Source organism: Empidonax traillii, unplaced genomic scaffold, assembly GCF_003031625.1.
Source record: "Empidonax traillii isolate 1590-97213 ecotype Southwest subspecies unplaced genomic scaffold, ASM303162v1 scaffold65:size4453928, whole genome shotgun sequence".
NCBI classification, from domain to species: Eukaryota; Metazoa; Chordata; class Aves; order Passeriformes; family Tyrannidae; genus Empidonax; species Empidonax traillii.
The window spans coordinates 1,970,132-1,996,716 of record NW_020955258.1 but is presented as its reverse complement, the minus strand read 5'-3'; the positions used below and the strand labels follow the sequence as shown (position 1 = coordinate 1,996,716).

General features: G+C 38.2%; 1 protein-coding gene across 1 annotated transcript in view; it reads left to right on the top strand.

The window, feature by feature from the left end:
- PARD3B (par-3 family cell polarity regulator beta) overlaps window positions 1-26,585 on the top strand; it is a 392,632-nt gene that overhangs the window by 146,770 nt on the left and 219,277 nt on the right. Inside the window, exons 5-6 of the mRNA XM_027880190.1 lie at window positions 15,364-15,455; window positions 24,836-24,922. Coding sequence (XP_027735991.1) covers window positions 15,364-15,455; window positions 24,836-24,922 — 179 coding nt within the window. The remainder of the gene's footprint in view (window positions 1-15,363; window positions 15,456-24,835; window positions 24,923-26,585) is intronic.

Genomic DNA, 26,585 nt, shown 5'->3' with positions numbered 1-26,585 from the left:
ATAAAAGTCACTAGCTCAATTGTGACATTTGCAGGTAGAGGTAGAAAGCCTTGTTATAAATAAATCTGAAGTGAATCCAGGAGGAAAAACAGCAGCAGTTCTCAGTATATTTCATTTTTATCTCTGAAAAACAAAAAACCAAGAATTGTCTGTTCTTTCACTAAAAAACAACACCCAAAAAGTAATTGTCTTTGCCAGTGTCAGAAATGCCAACCAATTTATAATCTGAAGTATGGCTTATAACTTCACTGGTTTTGGTTTGTAGGCTCCTAGAAATTTTCCAATGAAAACATAGCTTGTGCTAGATTTTCACGTTTCTTTTTATGATGTTCTAAAAGCAGTCAAGGAATTTAGAGGTCTGTTGACCACAAATTGAAGTCATTGTCTACATCAATAAAATAAAAAATGCCAGTGGCAAATATGCTCTCACTGTTAAAATTCTTGGGTGCACAATCACTGTTAACCTCTGATTTAAAGGGGAGTGACAAGTCTTTGTCCCTCGTGCAGCTTTGAAAGCGTGTAATGTGTAACAGCTTTTACACCCCTTTGGACGCCTTTTATCCACATTAATGCACCTCCTTACTGTTGAGATGCAGCAATTGCACAAAAAAGCATGATTTCTCTCAAGTGGGAGGGTGAGGTCCCTTCCTGAGACCACAGTCTTAGCCATGGAGTGGTGGTTTGTATTCCCCTTTCCCAGAAAGAAGGTAGTTGCCATTTTCTTTTTCTTGTGCCGAGCAGTATCATCACCGATGCAGAATACAAGTAAAGACCTGGGAGACACGGCTGTGGGCTTCCAGCTACTTGCCCCTAGAACCCAGCAGTTGTTTTCAATCCAGTACTTCACCTGTGTCCTCCGTTGTGTTGTAGGGCTCTAAAAATGAAGCCAAATGCAGAACAGGTAATCCAGTTTTGTCCTTACCACTGGTTGGAACAGGCTCATGAGCAGTAGTCTTCACGTACTTACATCTAAAAAACTTCTACACCTGTTCAGCCTGGATGCTAAAGAGTCAAAGGATCTTCTTAACTAGACACAGGTAATATTTTCCTTGAGAGGTTCTCTGTCACTCATGTTTGGCAGAGAATAAAATAAAAGGTAATTAGGTCACAGGTAATAACAACTTGAATAATAATTCCCCAGTGCCATTTGCCAGAACTGTGAACCTCTCTGAACCAAACTGTTGCTAGCCTTTGCTGTTTCCCTAGATGAGGAGTTTGTGGGAAGAGTGTTTTGCTGTTAGGTTTTCTGGCATTTAGCACCATTGGTGATCAAATTTGCCTGTTTTGCCTTCAAGAGGACTGTGAGGATGAATGAGATTTACTCTGAAGTGTTCATCAGACCAAACTTCAAGGTCTGCTGCTGTTTCTGTGTCATCTCTCACTTCAAAGGTGTCTGCCCTTTGACTTTTAAGTTGAGCTGTTGCTGTTGGGGCCCCTTTGGGTTGCCTGAGGCTATCAGATATCCAGATAGCCATAACAACAGAAACAATATTTGCTTTTGTATGGTAAACAGTTCCTTTTTAATTGTTACAAGTATGTAAGGCAGTTCAGGCTTGAGGAGGAAAAAAAAAACCCCGAAACAAACAAACCCAAACTATTCAAACTTTATTTCAGTTTGCATTCAGCTCCCTCTCTCTTTCCATTTGTGTTTTCCAGACTTAAGGGTGCTTGTAAGTGTTGGAATTGGATACGGCCATGGGGATACTTTGCATGAAGGACACAAACAAATTTTCAGTCCAGATCAAGTGTAGTTATCCCTGAAATTGTTCTGGTTGGGTTCCCATTTTAAGTTCCAGTGAAAGTTTGCTAACTACACTTGTCTTTAATGAAATTTATGACTATTTAAACAGGAAAGGCTGATTTGCTGGGAGAGGATATAGCAAATAGAAAGCCTCATCTCTGTCCTCTTAGAACCTGTACTACTTCTGGGTGCATGACACTGTGCTGTAGGCAGTTCATGCTTGAGGAAACTGTTCAGACTAGTTTTTGAGCTGCAATTCAGCTCCCCAGGCCCCTGTATTTGTGATCTCCAGGCTTGGTCGCTCCATTACCATTGCACAGGAGTGAATGTGTATTGCAGAAGATCTGAGTAGCTTAAAATGCAGCAGTGCATCTGTTTAGAAACACAGATCAGTATTATCCCATTATTTCTCTGTTTTGTTTCACGTATCCAGTAGTTCCTATTAAAATATTAAGCCTAAATCACTATGCTTTTTTTGTTGTTGAAATTTAAAGCCCTGCATGAGATTACGCACAGATACTTGAAAAAATGCTATTCCCTCTGTGATCTTCTTTTCTTCTGGGAGCAACTTTTGTCTAAGATGTATTGCTCTTGCCTGCAGGATGCATCAGGTCCTGGACTATTAAGCTTATTTTCAGCAGAAAGCAGTGAATGCTTCGTTCAGTTTCTTTTGAATTTGGTATTCTCTGAATGAGAGGCTTTTCTTTAGAAAGCCTACCCAATTCTTTCCATCACAGAGTAACTCATTGAAGCTGTTTCTTGTCACCTTTTCGTTCTAGAAGAAAAGATAGTCTTTACTTGTGAGTACCTAGAACACATTACAGTGATGTGCAATTAGTAGTGTCAGTGTATGAAAGATGCAGGCAAAATCTTGCAGCGCTTAGGATTATTATAATACAATTATAAAAGCTTCAGAAAAAAGCTTTACTTTTCTGTGATAGTGGAAGGAACTTCCCCGTACAAAATACTTACAAATTTGATTTTCTAAATGGTAGATTTCAATGAACTTGGCATAGGTAATCTTGTTTTCTTAAGGAGTGAAGCAAACGACCACAACAAAAAGAAATCTACAAAACACACCCCAGCCCATCACCCCAACATGCTGCCAGTCTCCCAGCATTTCTGGTTGTGGAGTAAGTATAATCTGACCTGGATAATTAACACTGGATTTCTTCATAAGTAGTAGCATTCGAACTATTTAACTGGTAGATAAAACTGCATTGTGCTTTGTATCTAAGGATATTGTACTGAAATTTTAAAGCTTAAATAATTCACATACATTAAACTTCATTAACTTTTCAGGCTGCTCAAATTGTCTGTGTTCACATCAGTCGAGGTTCCCATGTCTTAGCTGAGAAGCATCATAAAGAACTCAGCTGTGCTGACCCTTTTCATCGTTCCTGCTCCTATCATGTTCCTGGCTTTGTCATAACTGACCTTGGCCCTAGATAGCCATACTTGATTCATTCTGCTATTTGGGGCCTACTTTTGGTTTCTAAGTTCTGAGGACCTGGAGACAAGGGAACGATTTCATCTCAGAGCCTAGTTTCTCTGTGTGTCTGAAACCAACCTGAGCACCTTGTGTGGAGAGGTTAGGAAACAATAAATCTCTGTAAAAGCATACAAGGAGACAGGTTATCTATTTCCTTCCACTTTGCAGCAAACACTGATATAGTAAATATGTCTGTGTGATACTTTGTTTCTAGGAAATCATTGATATAACTGATGATATTTATTTTAAAACAGGAATAAACAAAAATTAGGAATTTCTACTGGCAGACCTTTTTATTACCAGCATTTCTGGTGATACACTTTCCCTGCATTTTTCTCAAAAGCAAAGAAACAGGCATGGAATGAAAACAGGCATGTTTGTCCAGGAGCACGTGCAAGAAATAGGACAGTTGATAACTCATGCTGTTTTCTGCCCTCTGAAGAGAAGACTCATTTCTCCTCGTCACCTGCCGTGCTCACCTAAGCAACAGCAACGTGTTGTCTGACCTTTGTTCTTGCAATTAGAAATGCTGCTATTAATCAACTACTGTAGTGCCACCAGATCCACCTGTAACCTTAAAAAAGCTGTTTCTGTTGATAAATATATCTTTATAATGTTAAAATGAAGTTACCCACGTGATTTTTTTTTGCTTATTTTCTTCAAATGATTAAAAAAAATATGGTTCTGGGAGGCCCCTCATAATCTGATTAGTAGGTAAAACTGTGCTCTTTAAAATGGCTTGAGCTTAATTTAACATCTCTAAGGTTTTATTATTGCTGTTCTATTTTATTCCCAGAAAATATGCTGATATATCTTTGCTTAAGTTATTTTGTTCATCCAGCTTCCTTTCAACCGTGTGATAAATCCAGTTTTCTTCCACTGCAATTTTTAATGCTGTCAAGCTAGTCATTAACCAGTGCTGTTATTTCAAGATGTAGATAATAATTAGCATATAACCAGATCATTTCATGAAAGGTTATTTTCTGATGACTTTTAAAAACCCTAGGAGAGGTTGAAAATACCATTATGCTTCATAAGGATTTATTGGAAATAACAATATACTCTCAGGTGATCTGCCTCTGGTTTCAATTGCCTGCTAGGTTTAAGATAAGCCAGTGATAGTAATGTCTTGGCTCACAGGAGCCAACTCAGGTTTATTAATAATATCCACTCATAAATTCAGGGTAACACTGTGCCTGTACTTTCAGATCCTAAAACAAGTTTTTGTATACAGTTCAACAGAATTAAAATGCTACACAGTTGCCTTAATTTCCATTGAGAATTGTGATCAAGATCAAGGGCTTTATGTAGGGCAGTGTGTTTTCTCCCTCTTGGATGCAGGCAACTCAATTCCTTGAAGAGATTCAGGCAACATTTTAACCCTTACTCACTTGTTTAGTGCTGTGTAGGTTGAGATGTTCTTATCGTCCCTTAGAAACATCCTCAAGACTGATGGCCTGTTTTTTTCTCTGACAATTTCTTTCTTAGATTTGGGTTTAAAGCCTGCCAACAGAGACATTTGTGAGTATCTCTAGTCTAGGGCTTACCTGTCAAATAGAGACCTGGCAAGAGAAATTTGTGTTGTATTTTCCTTAGACCATCATGATGGCTCCCTTGCTACAACCTTGGGGAGTTTTCGTTGAGAGTTCTAACATCCCTAAAAGTATGGAGAAAATAGTTAAATATTAAGATGTATACAGGATGATGCTCAAATTATTAGTCAGTAGTCACATTGTTAGACTGAAACAAACTGGTAAGTTTTTCATAAACTCAGTGTGTGATCCTTTTGAAAAGCAAATAAATTTGCAGCCCACAAAGTTAAGGAGAAATACTTAACTCCCAGCAGGAATGCAAGTGCCTTTGATCTAAACAGGCGATGTGATTCTTAGTACCTTGTTTTCAGGGGCTGCATTACAAGCTGAGGAAGCTCTACACTGATCGCAGACTGTGATTCCATGGGACGTTATGGAAGCATCCTGGGAAAATATTGGATGAGTGGGTCTCTGAGAGCATTCAGGTCCTTGTCATGCTATAGACTGGATCTCTCATGGGACCCTGGTATTTGATTTACGTGAAGACTTCTGACTTCATGGAGTATGGAGGGCATTTTTTTCTACCTTAGCTTTTTAGCGAAGCATTTCCCTTGTAAGCTTTTACATTCCTTTTTAGTCTTTTTCCTTCCAGGCAGAGTGCAGCAGAAGCTATATTTCAGTATCTTGTTTGCACCACATTTTCAAGAATTTAATTCTTATCTCATCATTTGATACCCACACACATTGCTGGCTAGTCTGTCTACCACCATGAGACAGGAGGGCCTTTGACTATTGCATTAATACCTAAATGGCACTGATCAGATATTGAGAGATGGGTCTGGGAGTTTGGTGTTCATGTTCTTTAGTTCCTGATGTAAGTTCAGTGTTCAACTGTTGACAAGGACAAACAGTAAGGGATGTGCACCTAGGACATCTGGAGAAAAAGCTTCTCAGTTGCCCTAGTATGCTTCTGTTCACTTCGTAAAGGGAGCTCTGTCAGGTTTTTTCACGTTCTTCTGCTTAAGGGGTCTTGGCTAATGTTTCTGTGATGCCTGGTTTTTTGGTGGTTTGCACTGTTGACCACTGTATTGTGCAGACATGCCTATGCATACTGGATTATAGGAAGCGATGTAGCTGTTGTACAAAGATTTAGTCAAAGGTGAAATATTCCTGTGAGTGTGCCATCTGTCTTGTGTGCTCTCCCCTCTATGCATTCTTCAGGCCCCGGCATTACTTGCACACGGAGTCACAGCCTGGTTGTTGTCTGTCTGGCTTTGCAGTGAGGATGTTCTAAATATTCATAATGTTATGTATATATCATTCTAGGTGACTGTGTATTATTAGAAATCCTGGGCCTTAAGCACACTGTCATCCATTGTTCAGTAAACACAATTACATTACCCTATCTTTCATCTCTTCTCTAATGAATCCATGCTAATTGATTAATCAGTGCTGTTGCTTCACTATGATAATCCCATCTGAGGAACAGTAGTAACATAACTAGCAATTACTAACACACATTGCACACTGAGGAAAACTTAATACACTGCAAGTGGCAGACGCAGAGCAGGAGGAGCAGAGCTGTGCCCCAGCCAGGCCTTGCATTCCAGGGCACAGCTCTGTCTGCTGGGAGGAGAGGTGGGCCACGTGGTCCTGACTGTGGTGGTCTTTGGATGTGAGTGTGATCCACTGATTACTGGTGCAGGGACTATCTCAGGCTCTCACTGATTAGTGGTGTGTTACAAAAAGGCAGATGTGAGATCTGGGCAATGTGATCGGCTCTGTCTTTTTCAGAGTTCCACCTGGTGTTGGTCACTGAAGTGTCTGCCTTCTTGACTTAAATATAGCTACGATAGTGCCTTCTAAAGTGAAAGAGCATTTTTATACTGTTACAGCATCTTACTGATGTTACTGTTTAATTTCCAAAGCAATGAGTAGAGATTTCTGATGCAAGACAAAGTTTAATTTTGGCTCTCACAGGCTGTGAGTGGTACTTAGGAGACCGAAGAATGGTAACAATTTGGTTATTCTTGCTGTTACAGAATAAGTGGATGTATGGGTTCCTGTTGACCAATTTAACATGTTTAATGCATCTTATTATATGCTCCATTCATAAAGAGAATTAGCAGCAGAATATCCATTACTATCTTTAATGAAGACCCCTTTTTTAACTTTGAAAATGGGTGTCATTTTTAAATTTTGGAAACCACTGATGTTCACTCCCACTGTCATTGGTGGTGGTGAAGATACTCATAGTTTTAATGTGTATGAAAAAGACAGGTAACTTCAGTAAAGGATTCATTGCAAGGAATAGAGGTGCAAGGCTAAAGTATCACTTGTACATTCATCTATTTGTGGGGGAAATGGTAATGTGCCATCATACATAAGACTGTCTAGGTAAGATTTAGATGTCCTCTAAGTATTACTGTCATGCTGATGTTCCCTTGGTCTGAGAAAATTTGGTAGATTTTCTTGTAGGAACATTAATTTATTTCCTGTTTTTGCAATATTAATTGCTCAATAGCAGTTTCCAACCAAGAGAAGGGATTAGTGTGCATTTGTAGAGCTAATGAAAGTGTCCTTTTTAAATTATGCTTGTTGCTATGGGAATAATTGCTTACAAATAATTTATATAGTAACTAAAATGTCCGAAGTTTATGTACGCTCGTTGAACACATATTTTGGCTCCAAATGGGTGATACAGAAAAAAATCACAAGTTTTAGCTTGGAAACACCTACTCCTTCACTGCCCTATGTTGTTGATAGCACTGCTAAATATTCTCTGTAAATAAAAGACCACCCATGTATTTCTGGACAGTAAATTTAGCAATATTCCTTAAGATATCCCTAAAGTATGATGAAAACATAAGGTAAATAAAACACAAATATTAATATCCTAGCAGAGTAGCATGCCTCAGGTCAGCCAAAATATATTAAATGCTCTAAGCTTGCATTAGTTCAAATTAATAATCTTTCTGAGATGCAAATAATACCGGCTCAGGCACAGCATCCTGATATTGCTCTGTAGTGTGTAGCTGGGTGGCAATGCAGGCAGAGAGCTCGTAGGCAATTAAAATCAGCCTGATGAATGGGGAGAGGGCTAATAAACATATCCTCTGTTTTAAAGGTGCCAGTGGCCATATGGCTGGCCAGTTACTCCATCCTTTCAATAGTTATTCCAGTACGGACATCTAAAAGTTGTGAACATGAACCATATTACTCACATTTCCAGTAGTTTTTTGGTTGGTGTTGGTGTGTGGGTTGTTTGTTTTTTGTTTTTTTTTTTTTTCACCCTTACTGGAACATTTCCTTTTATTTTAAGAACAGTTTCTTGGCCAGTAGAGGTGCTAAATCCAAATATTTATCAATATACTATCAATGCTTTTAAAAGCAGCTTTCTACTGTTTTGAAAAAGACATTGCTCACACCTCAGCCTAGAAATTCTTAAAAATGTTGGGCTTAAGTCCAGAGTTTTTTGTGCAGAAAAGCTACTTCTGGAGACTCTTAAATGAGGCAATTTTTCCATTTTTCTTTTTCTCTCAGGCCTCCAGAAACTGAAGTACTTAGGCACTCCAACTGCACCTCTTCCTTCCCTTCACCCATGCAGAACAACTGCCAAGGAAGATGCTAACTCTCCAGTACTATTACAACTAGTGATTTTTTTTTCTCATTGATAGAGAAATCTTTGATGAGAGAACTCTTGAAGTTCTGTTACCAAAATTATATGTAACAATTATGATCTCCAAGCCTAGAAGTAATCCTTGTTGCTCTTAATAATAAATATTTTACTCTTTGTGTAGGACTCAGAGCATTGCTTTTTCCATGCAGAGAATGCTCCTCATCTAGATTTTTGAGTGTTTAAGACAAAATAAACCGGGAGTAGGTCGAGCAGGAAGGGTGAGGGAGAACATTTTGAAGGTTGGCACTGGCAAGGTGTGATTTACGTGCAGAAGTTGCTCCTAATTTTCTTCAGTGCAAAGTCACCCAGAGTAGCTGGACCTGCTGGGGAAGGGGGTTTCAGCCAGCTCTGGTTTTGCACTGAACAACAGAGGATGTGTTATCCACCAGTACAGTTCAACTGTAATGATAACCCTCAGCAGAGAATTGTTAACAAACAGTTTGGGGGAATAATTCCTTGCTTCAGATGGATTCCCAGGAGAATATCTATTTATGCCGTTGGTTTAGAATATCCTTTTAAGTGCCAAGATCACAACTTACTACAATATTCAAGAAATCCGTTGGTAGTTGAGGGGGAAATAATGCTGTTGTGGTTCCTGAAATTGTCATGTAATTGCTAAAAGCTGTACTATGTTATGGCTTTTCTTTGTGCTGTGCTAATTAAACATGAATCCACTTGCATGTTATTAAAAATATCTGAAGATGTACAGCTATTCTGATGCTGAAAAATATCTTTTACCAGTCCAGTAGAATGCATTTTAATTGACATTGAAAGAAGCTTTATGATTCTTATTTTCATATTGCCTGCCTAAAAAATCATCTTTAGCAAGTGATTAATTGCATTTGTAGATACTGCACAATTGCATCAATTATCCATTTCAAAGGAATTACATTCTGAATAGTTGAGAAGATGATGTAGTTTAATCAGTAAGTGAAATGGAAGTATTATAAGTTGTTTAGAAATACTTAACATGTTTTATAGAGGCAGAGTGATTTAAATCAAGCAGATTGCTGGAAAAATAAGAAATATATAGTAACAAACAACAATACTTTTCCTTCAATTTAGGAGCATTTTATTAGCCTGATTGGTATTGGTTTCCATCCTTAATGTATTGATGATAGTGATACTGTGAGAATAGGAATTTTTTAATTGAGATATATTAATTGTGGTTATAAATACACCTGTGTGAGTATGACAGCTGGTGTGTCTGTTGGTCAATGTGTTCTCTTTCCAATGGGCTCTGTAATATTTAGGAGCATACTGAGCAGCTTACTCAATTTTCTGTTATTGGTTGGTTTTAAAAGGGTGTTTGATACTTCATTATGCTTATTTAGAAGGAAAAAAGGAAAGTGATGTGTTAAAATAAAAAATTACTCTGGAAGTAGCGATCGGCCTCTCCCAGCCAACTCCCCCCAGTTTATGTACTGGCTATGATGTTCTGTGGTGTGGAATAATCCGTCTGGCCAGTTCAGGTCAGCAACCCTGACCACACTCCCTTACAGCCTCTGGGACACCTCCTCCCTGGCAGAGCAGAAACTGAAAAGTCCCTGACTTAGGGTAACCAAAATATCAGTGGTTTATCAACGTTATTCTCATGCTAAATCCGAGACACAGCACTGCACCAGCAACTAGGAAGAAAGTTAATTCTGTCCCAGCCCAAAGCAGGATACCTCAGTTCCAAAAATTTTCCTACCCAAATGTGTTTCTGCTACAGTTACAGTACAGGTTTCTGCTAACTGGAAGCTTGTGGTGTATTCACTTGCCAGATTGTTCCTGGCCTTGAGATAGCCTGACTCTGTACATGCTAAGTAATAAAGATAAGATAAATGTTTTCTTTATGTAGGGTTTTAGTGCCACAGCTTCAATTAGGCCCACTGTGGATTTAAGGCCTAATGGAGGAATCAAGAGACTAATTTTAAGTCTGAAATATTTTTGAAGCTTATGGTGTGCTGCATTCTTCTTGTTGCAAACTGAGGATGGCAGGAACATCCTCATGAAGGGCAGTGGTTATTCTTTAACAGTTTTAGGAACACACCTACACACAAAAATGATGTTTTGTCCCAAAAGACCAAGTGAGCCATGGAGAAGCCTTTTTGAGGTCAGGTACAATTGGCCAAAAGTTGAAACCAGCAGTATGTGTAACTGCTGGGCTTTACAGCAAGATATATGGCTCATGTTTTAACCTGTGCTTCGTTTTATTATTACTGTACACACTTTTACCTTGAGTTGTGTGGTCTTGGGGATCATCCTCTGTGTGCAATGTCATGTATTGCATTTGTTGTTCTAACTAAAGGTAAACACCTTTATAGCACTCACTAATTGGTTTGGGAATATTTGTGAAAGTGTTGATTTTTAAAGCTAAATATAGTGCTATGGCTTTTTAAACTCATTCTGGCTGTCAGAAGTGCTCACGTGATCCTGAAAGTGTTGCTAAAAATGTTCAATTTTTAAATATGGTAATTAAAATTGTCTGTTGTGAGAGCAGTCGATGAGACATTTCCTGCATTTGTAAACTAAGCATCCCTTTCACCCCCAGGTTTCCTTGCATCCCACTGTTTATGTTATGAACTCTCACTGAACCTTCTTGGGAGAAGGTTTACTGTTGGCCAGGTAGGGCGAGTGAGCTCTGCAGCCTGACACCCTGCTCCGTGACCTTCTGCTCTTCCCTTTGGATACTCTTCTTTGTTTTAAAAAGTTGATGCCCTCAGGGAATACAATGGTGTAAACTGGAACTTCAGACATACATTTTCACTTCTAACTTTGTTGTTAAAAGAAAGTCTCAGATAAAGATACTTCCTGTTGGGTATACCAGACTGCTTCACTCCTAATTTGAGTATATATCATGTGTATTTCTTCTATTAATAGATTGTATTTATTTCTTTTAAGTTTATACTTAGTGTTTGATAACCATTTTATATTCCAAGTGTATCTTGCATTCAGACTTTTCTCCTGTTCTTTACTTAAACTCCATGTTCTCTAAATTTATCTAATTTTGAGACTTGTCTCATGTTGGTTATTAAATAATATTTTTTTTTCCAAATAAGAGGATTTTTTTTTCTACATAGCTTTTTTAAAAGTGACATATTGTCAATTATATACTACTCAAATTCCTACTTCTTTTCTTAAGAAGTAATTGTATTCTGAGCCTACCTGGCAGATTTGAGGTGATTTAGGTGGGGCCCTTCTGTGGCCTTCTTTGACCATTTTCAGTCAATTCTATCTTTCCCTCTCTCTTTCCCTAGCCAGAAATGGATACTTTCATGTCTCTGTTCAAAAGTGCCACTATTTGCTTTTCCCCTCAGATGCTTTGTGGTTTTTATGAAGTGGGCATTTTCCAAAATTAAAGGAAAAACCCAGGGAATTTGTCATACTCCCTAAGCTCAGTAAGACCATGACTGATTGCAGCATTTCTTGCTGAGGGTAATACAGGTCCATGCTGCCTGCTGAATTGAGAAGGCTGCACGTTCACAAAGTAGAAAATGCTACCAGTATGTGCTCTGTCACTCTTTCTGCTGTCACATGGACATGTTCACCTAACTTGAGAGCTGTCACATAATGAATGTGAGACTCTTTCTAGCGTTTGGGTTGCAGTTGTTTGCAAAGGGCTATTATTTAATAGAATCCCTCTCTTCTGCTTCAGTCCTAATTTGAAGAACCTGTACTAAGAAGACTTGCTTAATTCAAATTATCCATATGTAAATAAATTAACCTTCCACTGCTCTTAGATGCATATGCTTTCTTGGCTTTTGTTTTTACCACACTGTTTTGCATTTTATTCCTCTGTCCTAAGTGAAATTCTGCCACTGTAAAGCGCTTACATTGTCAACTGAATTTGAGTCGAACTTTGGTAGCCGGTGTCATTAATTCTGCCACTATTGAAAAGCTGACAATCAGACCTCAAAATATGAACAAGAGATCGAACATTTCTGTGTGTATTGGACAGTTGTCTTTTGATAGTTTCTTCACTTGTACATTTTTGGTTTCTTATCAAGTTGGTTCATCAGATGATGTGTTAAAATTTTCTGTTCCTCTAATGAAATGCTGAGGTATGAAAGGAATTTGTCTATTTGTAGTGACTTATGTGACTGAAACTCTAATGTCATTCTCAGAGAGCTCAGTTATAATGCCAGTGTTATGATTCATGTTTCCTTGATCAGTTAAGCCTTAAAATATATCTGGCCTTGTGTTTACTGACTTGAGCATGTGATAATCTGTGGTACGTGTGAGCACTATATGCCTTCAAATCAAAACAGGCGGTGGTGTGCAGGATGGGGGCTCTGATACTGAAATTTTCCCTGTCTCATTTCTGAAGTTCTTCAACACACTTCTGTCCAGCTCAGGAGAGGTCAAGTTTTCTTTAGAAGCTTTTACCCTTAAATTTAAAATACAAATAAACAACTGCCCCCCCACTATAATAAGCAAACAAACCAACCCCAAAAATGCAAACAAAAGAAGTAAAAAAAACAAGCTGTAATTGTGGATATGGACTCCAAGCTTTATCCTCTGATTCCTTATGTTTTATCTTGTGGAGAGATTAAAATGCATGTGACTGTCAGGTGCCTTGCAGGGCTGGACCATTATTTTCTGGTACAGGAATGAACATGCCTTGAAACCTTTGTGTCATGTTTATAAATCTGTTCTTCAAAACCTCTTCTGAAGGTCTGTCATCCCTGGTATCTATAATAATCCTCTTATCCAGCTTCAAGATACTTTCTTCTGGTCTGACCTTTAGCAGAAAAGAAAGCTCTTAGTTGCCATCTTTCTGTAACCACCTCTTACTTATCTTGGGGTGGAACTGTGCTCTTAGCAATGTTGTCCTGGGTCACTAAGCAGATCAAAGTATGAGGTTATACTTTTTCATCAAAAAACCATTCCTTGTGGTTAAAAATCTGTGACTCAGTCAACAGAAACAAGAGATGAGATTGTGTTCTGAACATCAGTATTTTTCCTTACCGTGAAATCTGCTTCTCAGGAAGTGGAGGCAGAGGACAAGCATAGATGTAATCTCACTGCAGTAAGAGCAATAGTAACCAAAAGCCCAGAAACAGAGAAATAACATAGTTTATGCAGGCTTGTGTAGACTGCAAAGGAGGCTCCGGGTAGCAAAAAGTTCTGAGTTCCTGACTATCATATTCTCTGTCTTGCACTGTGTTGCAGCTGGTGTCTGAAAGAAAAGAGTCCAATTAATTCACAACCCTAAATCCCCTCATAACTTGGCTATCTTCAGCTTTCCAAAAAGCAGAGCCTTTGTAGCACCAGCATTTCCTGTGGTTAACTGAAGGAGGTTAACTTTGTTGGGAACATTATTGTTAAGAGGTTTGTCTGCTTCCAGCATATGTTGCTACCAAAACACTTTTTTTTTAAAGCTTTTGTCAAGATGAAGTCAACATATGAAGGCTGTGTGTCAGATTTCGGTTGGTAATGCACTGCTTGAGGTTGAATTCTTGACGTGCAAGCTTAGTATGGAATATATTTCATATAGCAAGAATTGTTCCTTGGCTTGTGAAGAGTGATTGGAAGTTACTCAATACACAGTTTTTAAAAATGGTTCTTCTACTAGTGGCAATAGTTCACTTTGAGCTGTATTGGTCTTGCAGTTGAAGCCAAACATGTTGGCTTCTGCTCTAATACACACACAAAGAGCATCTCTGCTCCTCCCTCACCATATAAGATTATAAAATCAGCATGTGAACTAAAAGGGGATCCAGCTTGATTTTTATTTTTTAAGGGTTTGCTTACAAGGTTGCTCTTGGTTCTATTTTGGAATGCAAGGCAACCCACACTTTCCCCCAGCTCTCATGATACTTACAAGCTAAAAATAAGTTCTACAAATCTTTGAGGAACTGGAAACACCAAACCTTAAAAGCCATCTTTTGAGTAGAGCCATCATTTGAGAGCAATTGGAACTTTTAATATGCAGCGTAGAACTTTTATTGAAAATTAAATTACCTATCAAGTTGGCCTTGTTCTTTGAAATTAATTTATAGTGTTGCTGCCTTTTGCTTTGAGACAACTTCATATGGCAAGTGTGTACACTGGAAAACTGTACCACTGCAACAACAAAAAAAGTAATGATTAACTTTAGGCTTTATCGAGTTAAAATCAAACTTTGAATTGAATTATTCTTGTGTGTTGACAACTGAAGATTTATGTCTTCCAGTTATATTCCTGTTGCAGATTTGACAGAAGTGACCTCTCCGAAGAAGGTCTTTGTTAGAGAATTTGCTCTGTTTACATTATTGCCATAAGGGTTGGGATGAAGTACAGTATGTTAAAGCTAATACATCACCTGCTGACAGTGGTCTTATGTCATTGGCAACTATTTCCCTCTCTCAGTACGAAAAAAATGCAAACACCGAAAGTGTAAGGATCACAAAAAGGAAGTTAAATAATAGTTTTCAAGAGCTTTAGCATTCACGTCTGGACCCTGTCTGCACTGTATTTTTGTCTGGCCAAATGGTTTCATAATTTCTTCTTCTGTGAAATTACTGTGAAAATACATCTTTACCAGATAAATGCTACTAAGGGGCAGAGCACAAAAACAAAACAAAAAAAGGCAGAAAAAAAAAGCGCGTTTTGGTTTATCCAAGATTTGTGTGATCTATTGTGAGACCTATTGTGAGAAAGGAGGAGGCTCAGGGTGGGAAGGAGTGACATTCAGGTTGGATAGACAGACAAGAAGGTAGTACCATGAGCTTCTCCAGTGGAAGGATGGTGGGACTCTGGTATGTGGAGCAGGACTTTAGGTACCCTCCTGTTTCTCCCAATGTTTGTCACAGATGCTGCATGCAGAATGGGTCTCACTGTCAGTGAGATGATGCTACTTTATGACTGACTTCTATTCCAAATATTTGATTAAAAAATATAAACACCCAATGATGTATGTAGTTTCAAAATGTGCTTTGAAATCTCTCAACAGAGTGCTTCCCAGGCATCCTTTCAGGATGGGGAGATGAACCTCACTGGACCCACAGAACTGTTGTTGGCTCAGAGGGCCCGACTCCCTGTCAGGTAGGAACATCTTCTGTTTGGTGCTGACCTAAGTGTGATTTATCAACATGCAAGACAAGACTGACTTCTCATTCCAACTGCACTTCTGAATCTTCATGGTGTTTCCCACTGTCCTGGCCTCTTCCTCCTCCTCCCTCACCATCCTTTGATTTTATATACTGAAGCACATATTTGTGCATGACAGACTTTTACCCTTGTTGATGAATATGAAATTTTTTTTTGTGCTGTATGTAATGTAAGGGTAGGGGAGAAATAATACAACTATTGTATACTTCCTTTTTGATTTCTACTCAGTCCTGCAGGTATTTCATGTCTTAAGATAGAGACTGTTCTTAGGTCGTGTATTATATCTCAGTAAATAACCATTCACTGAACCATATAGTCCTAAAATTATCTTCTTTGGTTTAAGTGTCACCTCTGGTTTTGAGTGGTTATTACTTTCTATATCCTGTAGTAGATTTTTATCTCTGTGTTTATACACTGTGAAAACCACAGCAAATATTTGCAATATTTCCCAGTGCATGGCTTCACTGGAGTAGTCAGATGGAATACATCCTTTTCTTCTCTTCATTTATAACCGATAGAGATGGCCAGTTCTACTATTTCTGAAGGTGGTGGTGGTCCCATTGACAGTTTGAGAAATAACTTTAATTTTAACCTTTCTAAATTTTGAGTGAAACTTAGGTAAATCTGTAATCTGCATTGGAAGCAAATACAGTAAAACTTGAGAGCTGCATAGCTGAAACAAGAGGAGAGGAAATTAGGTGATTTGAAGAGTTTTAATAATGAGCAACAGTGTTTATTGTTCCTGGAATCCCAGGGAAAATTCTAAATGTCTGAAAGGAAATTGAAAAGTAATGATTTTGCAGATTGCATTTATTACACCAAGTTAACAGACCAGACTGCAATACAGTGTCACAGAGTAGGTCAGTCAGGTCCTCAGTGGTGGCATTAGAGGACTTGACCTGGTGAATGTAGAGCAAAATGTTTCCATGCTGCTCTTTTCCTGTCTCACTGTAAGCTGAAATTTCAGTTTTGACTGGTGATTCAGGTTGTGCGAAACCCACCTTTTTGAGTAGGTAAAGGAATTCAGTCCTTTGTCCAGTATGTTGTGTTTGTTGCAGAACTGTAGGGGTATGTATAGCACATGGTATAATGAAATTAAGATGTGTTACATGGCAAACTTCTGTGTGACAGCTAAAATGTGACAAATTACTCTGGTTTGATTTCGGTGATAGCAAATAATCCTTTGCTGTGATTCTGCACCTTATAGTTGTTTGTCAAAACGGTATAAAATAAACCCCGTGAAATAAGCAGTACCTGCATGCTGAGAGCATTTGTTCTCACAAACACCTGAGAAAAAAGAGGTGTTAATATTCCCATTTTACCTACCTGAGGGCTGGGAAAGAGGCAGGAATATATAACCAAAGCCTGTGGGGAAGTTTGCAAGAGCAGGGTTTTGAACCTTGCTGGTCTCCTGGGCCATGCCAGGATTTGGATGGAAGGATCACCTTTTCTTTTAGAACATATCAAAAATCAGTCTTTTCCATGCAAGGGAGATAATTTCTAGTTTTTCTTGTCCTTTGTGTCATAATTTCATTTATTTTCTAGGAGATTTTATCATTTTGGTACAGTTGTGTTTTTCAACTCACTCTGTCTGGTTTTTTTCCTCCCTTTTGGAGGCCTCCTTGTCACCTAGTGCATTTTGCAATTTCTTCTCTTGCCTGCTAATACTGGTACATATTTTTAGAATGGTCTCATTAGGAAAAAGAACTGGAGTGCTCTTCCAGCTTTCTCTGCACCTGCCGGGCCTCTGAGTTACACGCCAGCTGATTAGTGTTCATCATGCAGGTATAGAACTTAGTTTAGTTGCTAATGCTTATTTTCTCTTTAAGGAATGTTGCTGAAGACTTCTGCAGCTTGTTTCACCTGAGATAATTATTATGCATCACCAAATATATGCACTCATTTGTCTCTCGATTCGTTAATTTGTAATGGGGATTAATCAAGCTCAGTGCACACTATGCTCATGTTTACTGTTGTCCTTATGCCTTTACTAGGGCGGTTTAGACTCTCTGAGTCCTCTTAGGCATTTTCTGAGAGCATATTATTGTTTATTGAGTTAAACAATTAATTGCTTGCATTTGGCATTCTTCAGAAGAAGGTTGTGATAGTCGTTTGCTTTTAATCTTCACAATTCAGTGGCCATTGGAAATGCTGACAATGAGAAAAACCCCTGTGCTGCTTTTCAGAGTTATTCAGTTTTCTGAAATGACCAAGTCTTCTCTGACATTGTGAAAAAACAGTCAATAATAAGCCTAAATTTCTGTAGCTCTCTCACAATTTCTGCTGAATTCTACAAACTGTCTTGAAGTGTAAAGTGGTAAAGAATTATTTTGCAAAGCAAAGTTAGTTCATATTTCTGTGGAATTCACTGGAATTATAAAAGTTGATTTTGAATTTGATTCTTGTTTAGCTTTTTTCTTCTAAGTGAAGTCTTTTAAACTGTTTTTCCAAAAGTGTTTTCATTAGGAGTAATAGGTTTTTAAAGAAAAATAGTAAGTCACTAGAGACCATCTATCTTACTGTTATTTAATTTGATTGAATGTAAGTAAAGAAGGTTTTATTAATAAAATAATATTAAATAAGAAAACTATTTTTGTCAGCAAGTAGTAAAACTAGCATCTTAGTATCTAATTTGAGTCCTTTTACACTGTTTATTCTGAAAGAAAGTGTTACTTATAATTCTGATTTATTCAGGTATCTTTCTTGTTGTATTTCAAAGATGTTAGGGCCATGAAGGACCACCAAGTCAAGATATCTTAAACCTTCATTTAAATATGCCATTTAAATAAACCATATTCAGTGATGTTAATAAATCTGATACTTCAGCCTAATTGTGAGCTACTTCATGCTATGGAAGCTTTTCCATGCTAGAGAAGAAAGAAAACCAGTATTGTCTCTGCTGCTTTCATTGGAAAATTCCTGCCACTGAGTTTGGTAATCTTGAAGGTCTTATAGCACTTAAGCAAAATAGCAGCTCATCAGCTAAAAAAATTGATCTGAGCACCAGCCTGTCTGAGGTCAGAGTTCCTTCTCTAACCACAGCCAATAAATGGGTATTTCAGAGGGAAGCATAAAAAAAAGAATACCATGATTAATATTTCATGATCATGAAACCCAGACAGTTGAATTTAAAGGCTCCATACTTGGGTTGTTTTATACTTCTCACTCAGGTAGGAAAACTCTTCCATTTGAAGAACATCAGTTCACTGATTTAAGAAGGTGAAATGAGTTGCACGTTGGGTAAACCAGTGGCCGTAGGGAGGATTTTTAGCTCCTCCACTCAGAGGCTAGTGGGAAGTGTTGCCTGGATCCTCTTGAAACATTTCACTGGAGAAGTACTGGGAGTCTTTTCAGGACTGTATCCCTCAGGAGTCTAAAAATTTTAATTTGACATTTTGAGAGTTGAACTTTGCTATAGGAGAGACTCGAAACATTGGGTCATTGGGACATTTTTTAATGGAATAAATAATGAAAATCCTCTTGTAAATTCCAGAGGTGGCTTTTTTAAAAATTATTTTGTTTATTTGCTGGTAAAGATAATGTTCAGGGTAAAAGAAGCCAAGCTAATGCCATCAGTGTATAAAATTTGGTATTTCTCCTTGCTTCCTTTCGTGCTCTCTACTAGATTTCAAAGATTTTTAGAGAACAGGATCTTGATACTCTATAGATTGTCAGGTAGATATTTGTCACAACCTTTAACACTGAGTTCCTTCACACACTGTACATTGAAATACTGGGTTTGAAAGCCTTGCTTTTTTTAGTAAAAATGACAGTGTTAAGAAACAGTAAACATGAATCTGCTTGGAAGTGGATGTTTAGCTTAATAGCGGTGGATTAGCTGGAACTCAAAGGGTAATTTATGCATAGATAATTCATTATGTGTTTTCATTATGTTCTGTTTTGCTGTCTTCCCACTTCTTTTTAGCAGAGGTCAGGGTCAGTTCCTTGGTTTAAGCACTGTAGATACATAATTAAAGCGTAGCTGCAGAATTTTTTTCCTTCTCTGTATTTTCCTTCTTTAACCTACTGTGTCTTTCATTAGTGTAACAACAGAGAATTGGAACAACTTGATTTAAAGGCAAAAAAGACACAAACCTCTGGTGCCTGCAGGCTGTCTGGTTTCTCTCCAAACTTTTCGACAGTTAATCGTGTGAGAACTAACTAATGTTAGTGTGAAAAAAAAATCGGGATTAACACATTTTAGTTTGGAGAAGGTGGTTTGTTTCCTCTTTAAACTGAAGCTGGAAGATTCTGACCTTATTTCATAGTAAATATTTGAACTTTGTGGTTTGTTTAGTTAAGTAGAATGGAACAGCTGAAGCTTGCCTGTCTCTTGTAAAAGAGTGAGCAGTTTCCTTAACTATGCCTGGAAATCATCCTTGACTTTCACCTTCAGCTGCCTTCTCCTCTCCCTGCAGGGTACTCTCCATCCCTGTTTGTTGTTTGGATTTTCATTATATGAGTATGTCCACACTATATCTGGAATTCCAGTTTCTTCTTCAGGGCTTTCAACAGACCTTTAGGTACCTAGTTGAAAAGATGGAAGGAAAAATGTGGAAAAGGGGTAGGAGCTGGGTGGGAAGTGTGCTATGACAACTTCAGTTTTGCTGACTACTCTGGAAGAATGGGTACAAATATTTTATTACCAACAGTAACTGTACTGGCTTAGTCTGAGAAAAAAGTACATGCACAGAGTCACCACCCTCTTTATTTGGATCAATTTGTGGATGCTTCCTTGTTAAAGTCCCCTTTGGGAACTTGACGTCACCTGTAGGCCTGTGCTCTCTGCCAAATGTCAACACCTTTTGTTGATGGATTCTCTGCTGGAATTGGCTGGTGGGGCTGGAGGCACAGTGTAAAACAAGCAAGGAGATGCAGCTTAATAACTTCATCTGTGAACTTTCTACATTTCAGTAACATTTATTTTGCCTTTTACTTGGCTGTGGTCAATAAAACACCACAAAGCATGTTCAGAACATCAGCTGTGCTATTCTGTTTGCGAGGGAAACATTGACATCCTGCACTAAGAGATTTTTTTCAGATATGGCATCTTACTTAATCGGTACCTTTTCTTAAACACACATGAGAAAGTGTTGAGTAAAATTGCAAAGGAAAATGCCACTGGAATGATAAATACTTGATCTGTGTTTGCTCAGGCAGTAGATTCTTGTGACATACACGCGATGACAAGTTTTGCCCACTAACCCATGCAGAAAGGTTTTCCAAGGTACTGTCTTCAGTGTGTTGCAAAACAATTAATCTACTTTAGGCTGTGTCTGCTGCATTCTCCAAGAGAAATGCTACCAAGATTCTCCTAGAATTTTTAACTGAGGAAGGTCAAAGAACCTTAGTGAACCGGGCCCTGCTGCAAAACTCCAGAACATTTATTTCTGGAAGGAGTTCCCTTTTAAGCATCTGACTTCTCAGTGGCTGGGATCAGTTCATCAGTGTTGTTGGGTAGTTTGCAGAGAAGATTTCAGCTGACAGATCTTTTTCTACTGCAAAACTGACGAAGTGCTAATTTTTGATACAGATTTCAGGAGAGGGAGCTATAGTATTTGACAGCGAGGACACTGCCAACCTGAGGATCAGATTGATTCACCACTAAACATGCACCGCTGAATGTGCAGCACTCCATTGAAATTTTTCTTTCCATATTTCCAGTGCTGAGCATGCTCACTACACACACATATGCCTTCTCTCTTTCTCTTTGCTAAACAGCGCTCATCAACATTTTTAATAGTATGCATGGCAAGCCTTCCTGAAAAATGTGATAGACGGTAAAGAATCTGTCAGAAATCAATAACATCAAGCAATGAAGAATTTGAATAGTAAATGATGACAGCTCCCTCAGGTTAAAAATCAATAGTACAGTGTAGAGTGTGCTCTTGGATCAGGTCATGCTGGGCAGATGTTTTCTCTTCAGGGAGACCTCTGAGGCACGGTCGGGGCAGCGAGGGAAGGGAGGTGCCAGCGAGCATTTGAAGGAGCCTGAGCGCTGTGTTTGTGGTTGGGGTGAACCCTGCAGTTCTGATAAATTTCACCCACATAAATGCTCTTTAAAAGTTCACTTATTTTGGCTGCTGTAAGAATATATCTGTATGTGTTCCGCAGAGGTTGAGTTCCAAACTCAGCAAGGACAGTCTTCTCTGAGGTAGGAGCTCTGTCTGCCCCTTGAAGAACATGCAGGAGACACAAACAGTGACACACTGAGGCACCCTCTGTGAATTGCTCACCGGTGCTTCCAGCCTCTCATCCCCATCTAGCAATTGGACTCCATGACTTTTACACTGACCAGATAGGCCAAATTTGTGTTTTCTTTTACTGCAAAAGACATTTAAATCTGTAGGGGAGATTTAAAATAGGAGTAAGTCATTAGTGGGTTACTAACTTCTGGATTTAATTTTTTTCCTATTTTAGGGGTTGTTTGCTTTTTAAAAGCTTTGAATATAGCAGAAAATCTATAAATTACCTTCTGTTGTCAATATCACAGCTATCAACCTGCAGTGGAAAGCAATTCTGCGTTCTCCTGCTCCATTTTTAAATTTTTTTTTCAATTTGGTCAAACTGAACAGTCCGAGCATCTTTTTGTCCCTTGTGCCTGTGGAGTTTAGTAATTAGTATTCTTAAGGCTTATCCTATTTAGGATTTCATTCAGGTATGCCCTATTCCTGAATACTTTCTCCAGCGTAGTATAAACTGTAAGCCATATTGGAATAGTACACTGGTGAGTTCAGCTGTTCTTGTGGGCAGATAAAACCTGCCCAGGGAGGGACAGAATGAGTGAATGATACCAAATTTGTCTGAATTTTTAATCTTTGAAGTTGCTAAACAAATAAAATACAAACCAAGTCCCAGATGTCCCGGGTTTTAAATTTTTAACTGTCATGCTTTCATAGGTATATTATAAAAATAACATGTCCTCAAAGATTCTTGAAAGTTGGTTTGAAGGGAAGTTTTCTTCTCACATGTAGTTAAGAATCACATTTGAGAAAGAGAAGTCTTTAGATTCATAGATTTTTGATTGAAATTATAATTCCAAAGTACCCTTTTTAATATACGTGTACAGAGTGTCTTGTTCTGTGTATTTAGAACATCCATAAGTTTTAGGATGTACCCCAGTGTTTAAAAGTAATACGCGATGTACATGTGGGCTGTTGGTTTACACAAAGAAGCCTATTTTTCTTAGTGTGTAGATTTCATGTCAGATTTACGAATACGCTTGTGTGTTTCCTTTGGCTTTGAGCCTACTTATAACTGTAAATGCCTTGATGTAATATGACAGTGAACCTGTCTGTCGTGATAGCCCTCAAAAAACTTCTTGCTCTGCTTCACAGTTGTTCAGGAAGACAACTCTTCCCTGAAGTACTTAAGCAACGTGCAGGGTTATCCAGGGACAACTGTAACTTATTTAAATTTGCCCTGTGCAAATGAAAGGCCATTCACTACTTCTGATTGTCTTCTGGATCTATAGGGTTTAACTACTTATTTTACTTATGGGTTTTGATTCTGTGGAAGTTCAAAAGACAATAAAAGTGCCCTTTAATTATCTTTCTTTGTGTATTAAGAGAATTGGAGGAAGTAGAAGATGGAACTGAAAGAGGAGTTAATTTCCTATGAATTCATTGTTAAGGTTTTTGGTAACCACCCTGATTAGCTTTTCTGACTAGTTTCCCTAGAAAAAAGTATATGTGAAAAAACTTAGAGGAAGATTTTGTCAGGATTTCCCAATTTGATTAATGAGGAGGGGCAATACAGGAAAGAAAAAAATCTGGAAATGCCTTTCAATGGTACCTGTGTTATAAATGCATGAGTATGTAAACCTGTTACATTGGGATCAGTGGTGGTTTGTTGCTCAGGGTCCTTCTATTTCATTTTTACAGAACATAAATTCATTACAGCGTCGGCCTTTTTGGAAGAGTAGTTTACAAAAAAACAAACCTCCCCAAAACTCTTTCATTTGCAGGAAATGTGCTCCTTGTGAGAGGACTTAGCTGTGCTACGAGTTTTTGTGTTGTATCTGATGTGGTGTAACTGTGTGTTGGCACTTCAAGGGTGGTCACAGAGTCTTTCCTTATACTGATGCATTTTTGCTGATTCTTGCATCATATCAAATGATCATAAGACCGTGGGTCAGCAAAAACAGTCAACTGATCCCAGAGGAAGTTGTTGTACTAGGGAAAAATATTTTGAGGGGGAAGGGCAGGGTGGTGTGGAAACATCAGCTTGGTCATCTTACTCTGCAAACAGGTGCCCTCTAGATCTGTTGTACGGTTTTTGGAGGAAGGTCAGAAGTATTTTCCCTGCTGTCAGCCTGCACTTGAATCAAGCCTTTAACTCATGGCAGTGTATGAAGTGGCTATTTGGTTCAGCTTCACATGCTCTGTCAGCGCTGTAGGATTGGTGTGCGCATTGTGAGCTTGTAGTGTCAGAGTGCTCTGATGCGAGTGGAAATACTCACTGGCTGTCCGCTGGCCACTGGTCCTGCTGGTGGTGTTCAGTAGGATTTGAGGGTAGGAGGTGTTACAGAAGATGTACACTAGTGTAGAGAGAAGGAACGTGATCTGTTGAAATACAGATGCTACTAATTTTTTTTTTTTTTTTTTTTGAATGTTCTAACTAATTGAAGTACCTTCCTTTTCAAATGAGAATCACCCAGAATAGAGATAAGGTCACTGTGCTCAATAGGAAATGAAACAGCAAAAATCTGTCAGAGACAGTATAGAGGGGTTTGATAATGGTGTTTGAGGAAGGAAACTTCTTGATAAAATGAGCTGAGTTGCACTTTTGATTACAATTTGTTTTGTTCTTTGTTTGTCAGGGAGGCTGTATGCAGCTGAGGGCAGAAATCAAGATATTTAAATATGATTTAACTAATTTGCTTATAGGCTTGATGTCCTTAACGTGTGATCTTCATGTTTATAATGTGGCCACATGGGGAAATGGACTGAAGCAGCTAATGTGGAGCATAAATTAAGGACATGTAAAATAACCTCTCCCCCCTTTCTTTTTTTTTGATGATGAAGTCTCTCTTCACTTGAAAGCTTATTCTTTAATATTCTAATTAATTTATTTGGGAGTTAATTTAGGAAAATATCTAGTAACTGATTTCTTTCCCTTTTAAAATACAAAAAAGCTAATGTTAAAAAAAAATTAAAGAATTACAGAACTGTTTTACTTTTCATCATATTTTTATATATTAGTGAGCTCTGAGTTCTACCCTTTCCACCCTCTGATCAATCAGGAACTTGTTTTTAACATAGAGAATTCTGTGAATAAGCATATGAGATGTGCTTCTCTGTGCTCTTTTTTAGTGAAATGACAAAAATCGTGGAGATTTCTGGGGAAGGTGGACCCTTGGGAATACATGTAGTGCCCTTCTTTTCATCCTTGAGTGGGAGGTAAGATATTTTCTGCATTGCTCGAGAAGTATATTAATGAAAGGATTTTATCTGTGCTTGTCATCAAATACCTACTTTTTAATTTAAGGGAAACAAATACTTAAAAGAGAATTGGTCTATGACTGTTGTTTTCTGTTACTGAAATATTAACTAGCCTGAGTTCTGTGTTAGGAAAACCCAGAGTCACGTAAGTTGGAGAAGATCTCCAAGGTAATTGAGTTCGACCTTTGACTGATCTCCACCTTGTCAACTAAACCATAGCACCAAGTGCCACGTCCAGTTGTTTCAGTCTATACCAACCTCTTTGTTCATGTATGTCCTTTTAATTGTCTCTGTTTTTATTCTCTGAGTGGTAAGCCAGACTGCAGTTTTGTGTGGTGTTTAGTTGGGTTTGGTTGTGCTGCTGGTTTTTTGTTTGTTTGTTCCAATTTATTGTTTGTTTCGTTTGCGTTTTCCCAGTCAGATGTCGCTGCATAGGTCCTTCCTAAGGGATGTATCAGACAAGAAAAATCAAAAAAACTGTTTGCCTGTTCATGTCTCATATTTTTCAAGCCATCTCTCAGATTTGGTTGTATAGCACTTATAAAATGTGCACTATGCCATGAACTTTTCTTTGTCACAATGCGATTACTTTAATTATAAATGATTTAACGTAGTCCGTTGGGATCACAAAAGCCCATTATAGCAGCATGCTCATATTGATGTGCTGTAGTTAAGGCTGCCTCAGCATTTTCATCATAACTGTTTTCAAGCTACATAACTCAGATGTGTTTAAAAAAAAAAAAAAATCTAGTCTGAAATTTTACATTCAGAGGCTTAGCCAGAGAGTTAATTGGACCCTGGCAGCCATGAATAAGAGATGGGAAATGGCTAGAGCCATAAATGACTCTATAGTAAAATGGCTGCCTGTAACACAAAGACAATTATTACAAAAGTAAAATTTGTCTAATTTTTAAATGTTTCTTTACTTGTCAACTTCCATGTAGGACAGAGAACGTGAAGGATTGAATTACCTTGTAAAGGTCTGTGTGCATAAATGTTTTCCTGGCAAGATCTGAGTCTGTAAGTGGACCCAAATCAATTAAGATTGTTTTATTTACCAAAAGGGAAAATAGATGACCACCTGCTGCCTGTAAAAATGTCATCACTTTCTCAAGAAGAAAGTTGGTCTTCGATGGGAACTGTAGGAGGTCCGAATTGTGTCCTTAGCTATGCAGGCTGCCTGTTTGTCTTGAAAGAGCCACTTATGTTTTTTACCCCGCTATGAAATGCAGATTTTATATAGGCATGCCATGAAGGCTGTAGTGTGTACACTGTATTTCAAGATCATACATTAAAAAAAAGTGATGAAATTGCAAGCTATTAAAATCAGTAATTATTGTGACTGAAATACAGTTCTGTACTCAAGTATCACTGTGTTGAGTGCAGCCTTTAAAGCCATGAAGAAGTGACATTCCTTGGTCTAAACTGCATGCATGTTAATATGTCCTATTTACAATTGCTTTTGGGGATCCCTTGGAGCAGGAGAGTCTTCGAGAGATTAACTACTTGTTATTTAGACAGTTGTCTAGAAATTTTAATGACCCTTGGCAGAACCCTACTGATACCTTTGGTAAAGCACTGGAGTAACTTAAATCACTTGATCCTTTTATTTAATCAAGCC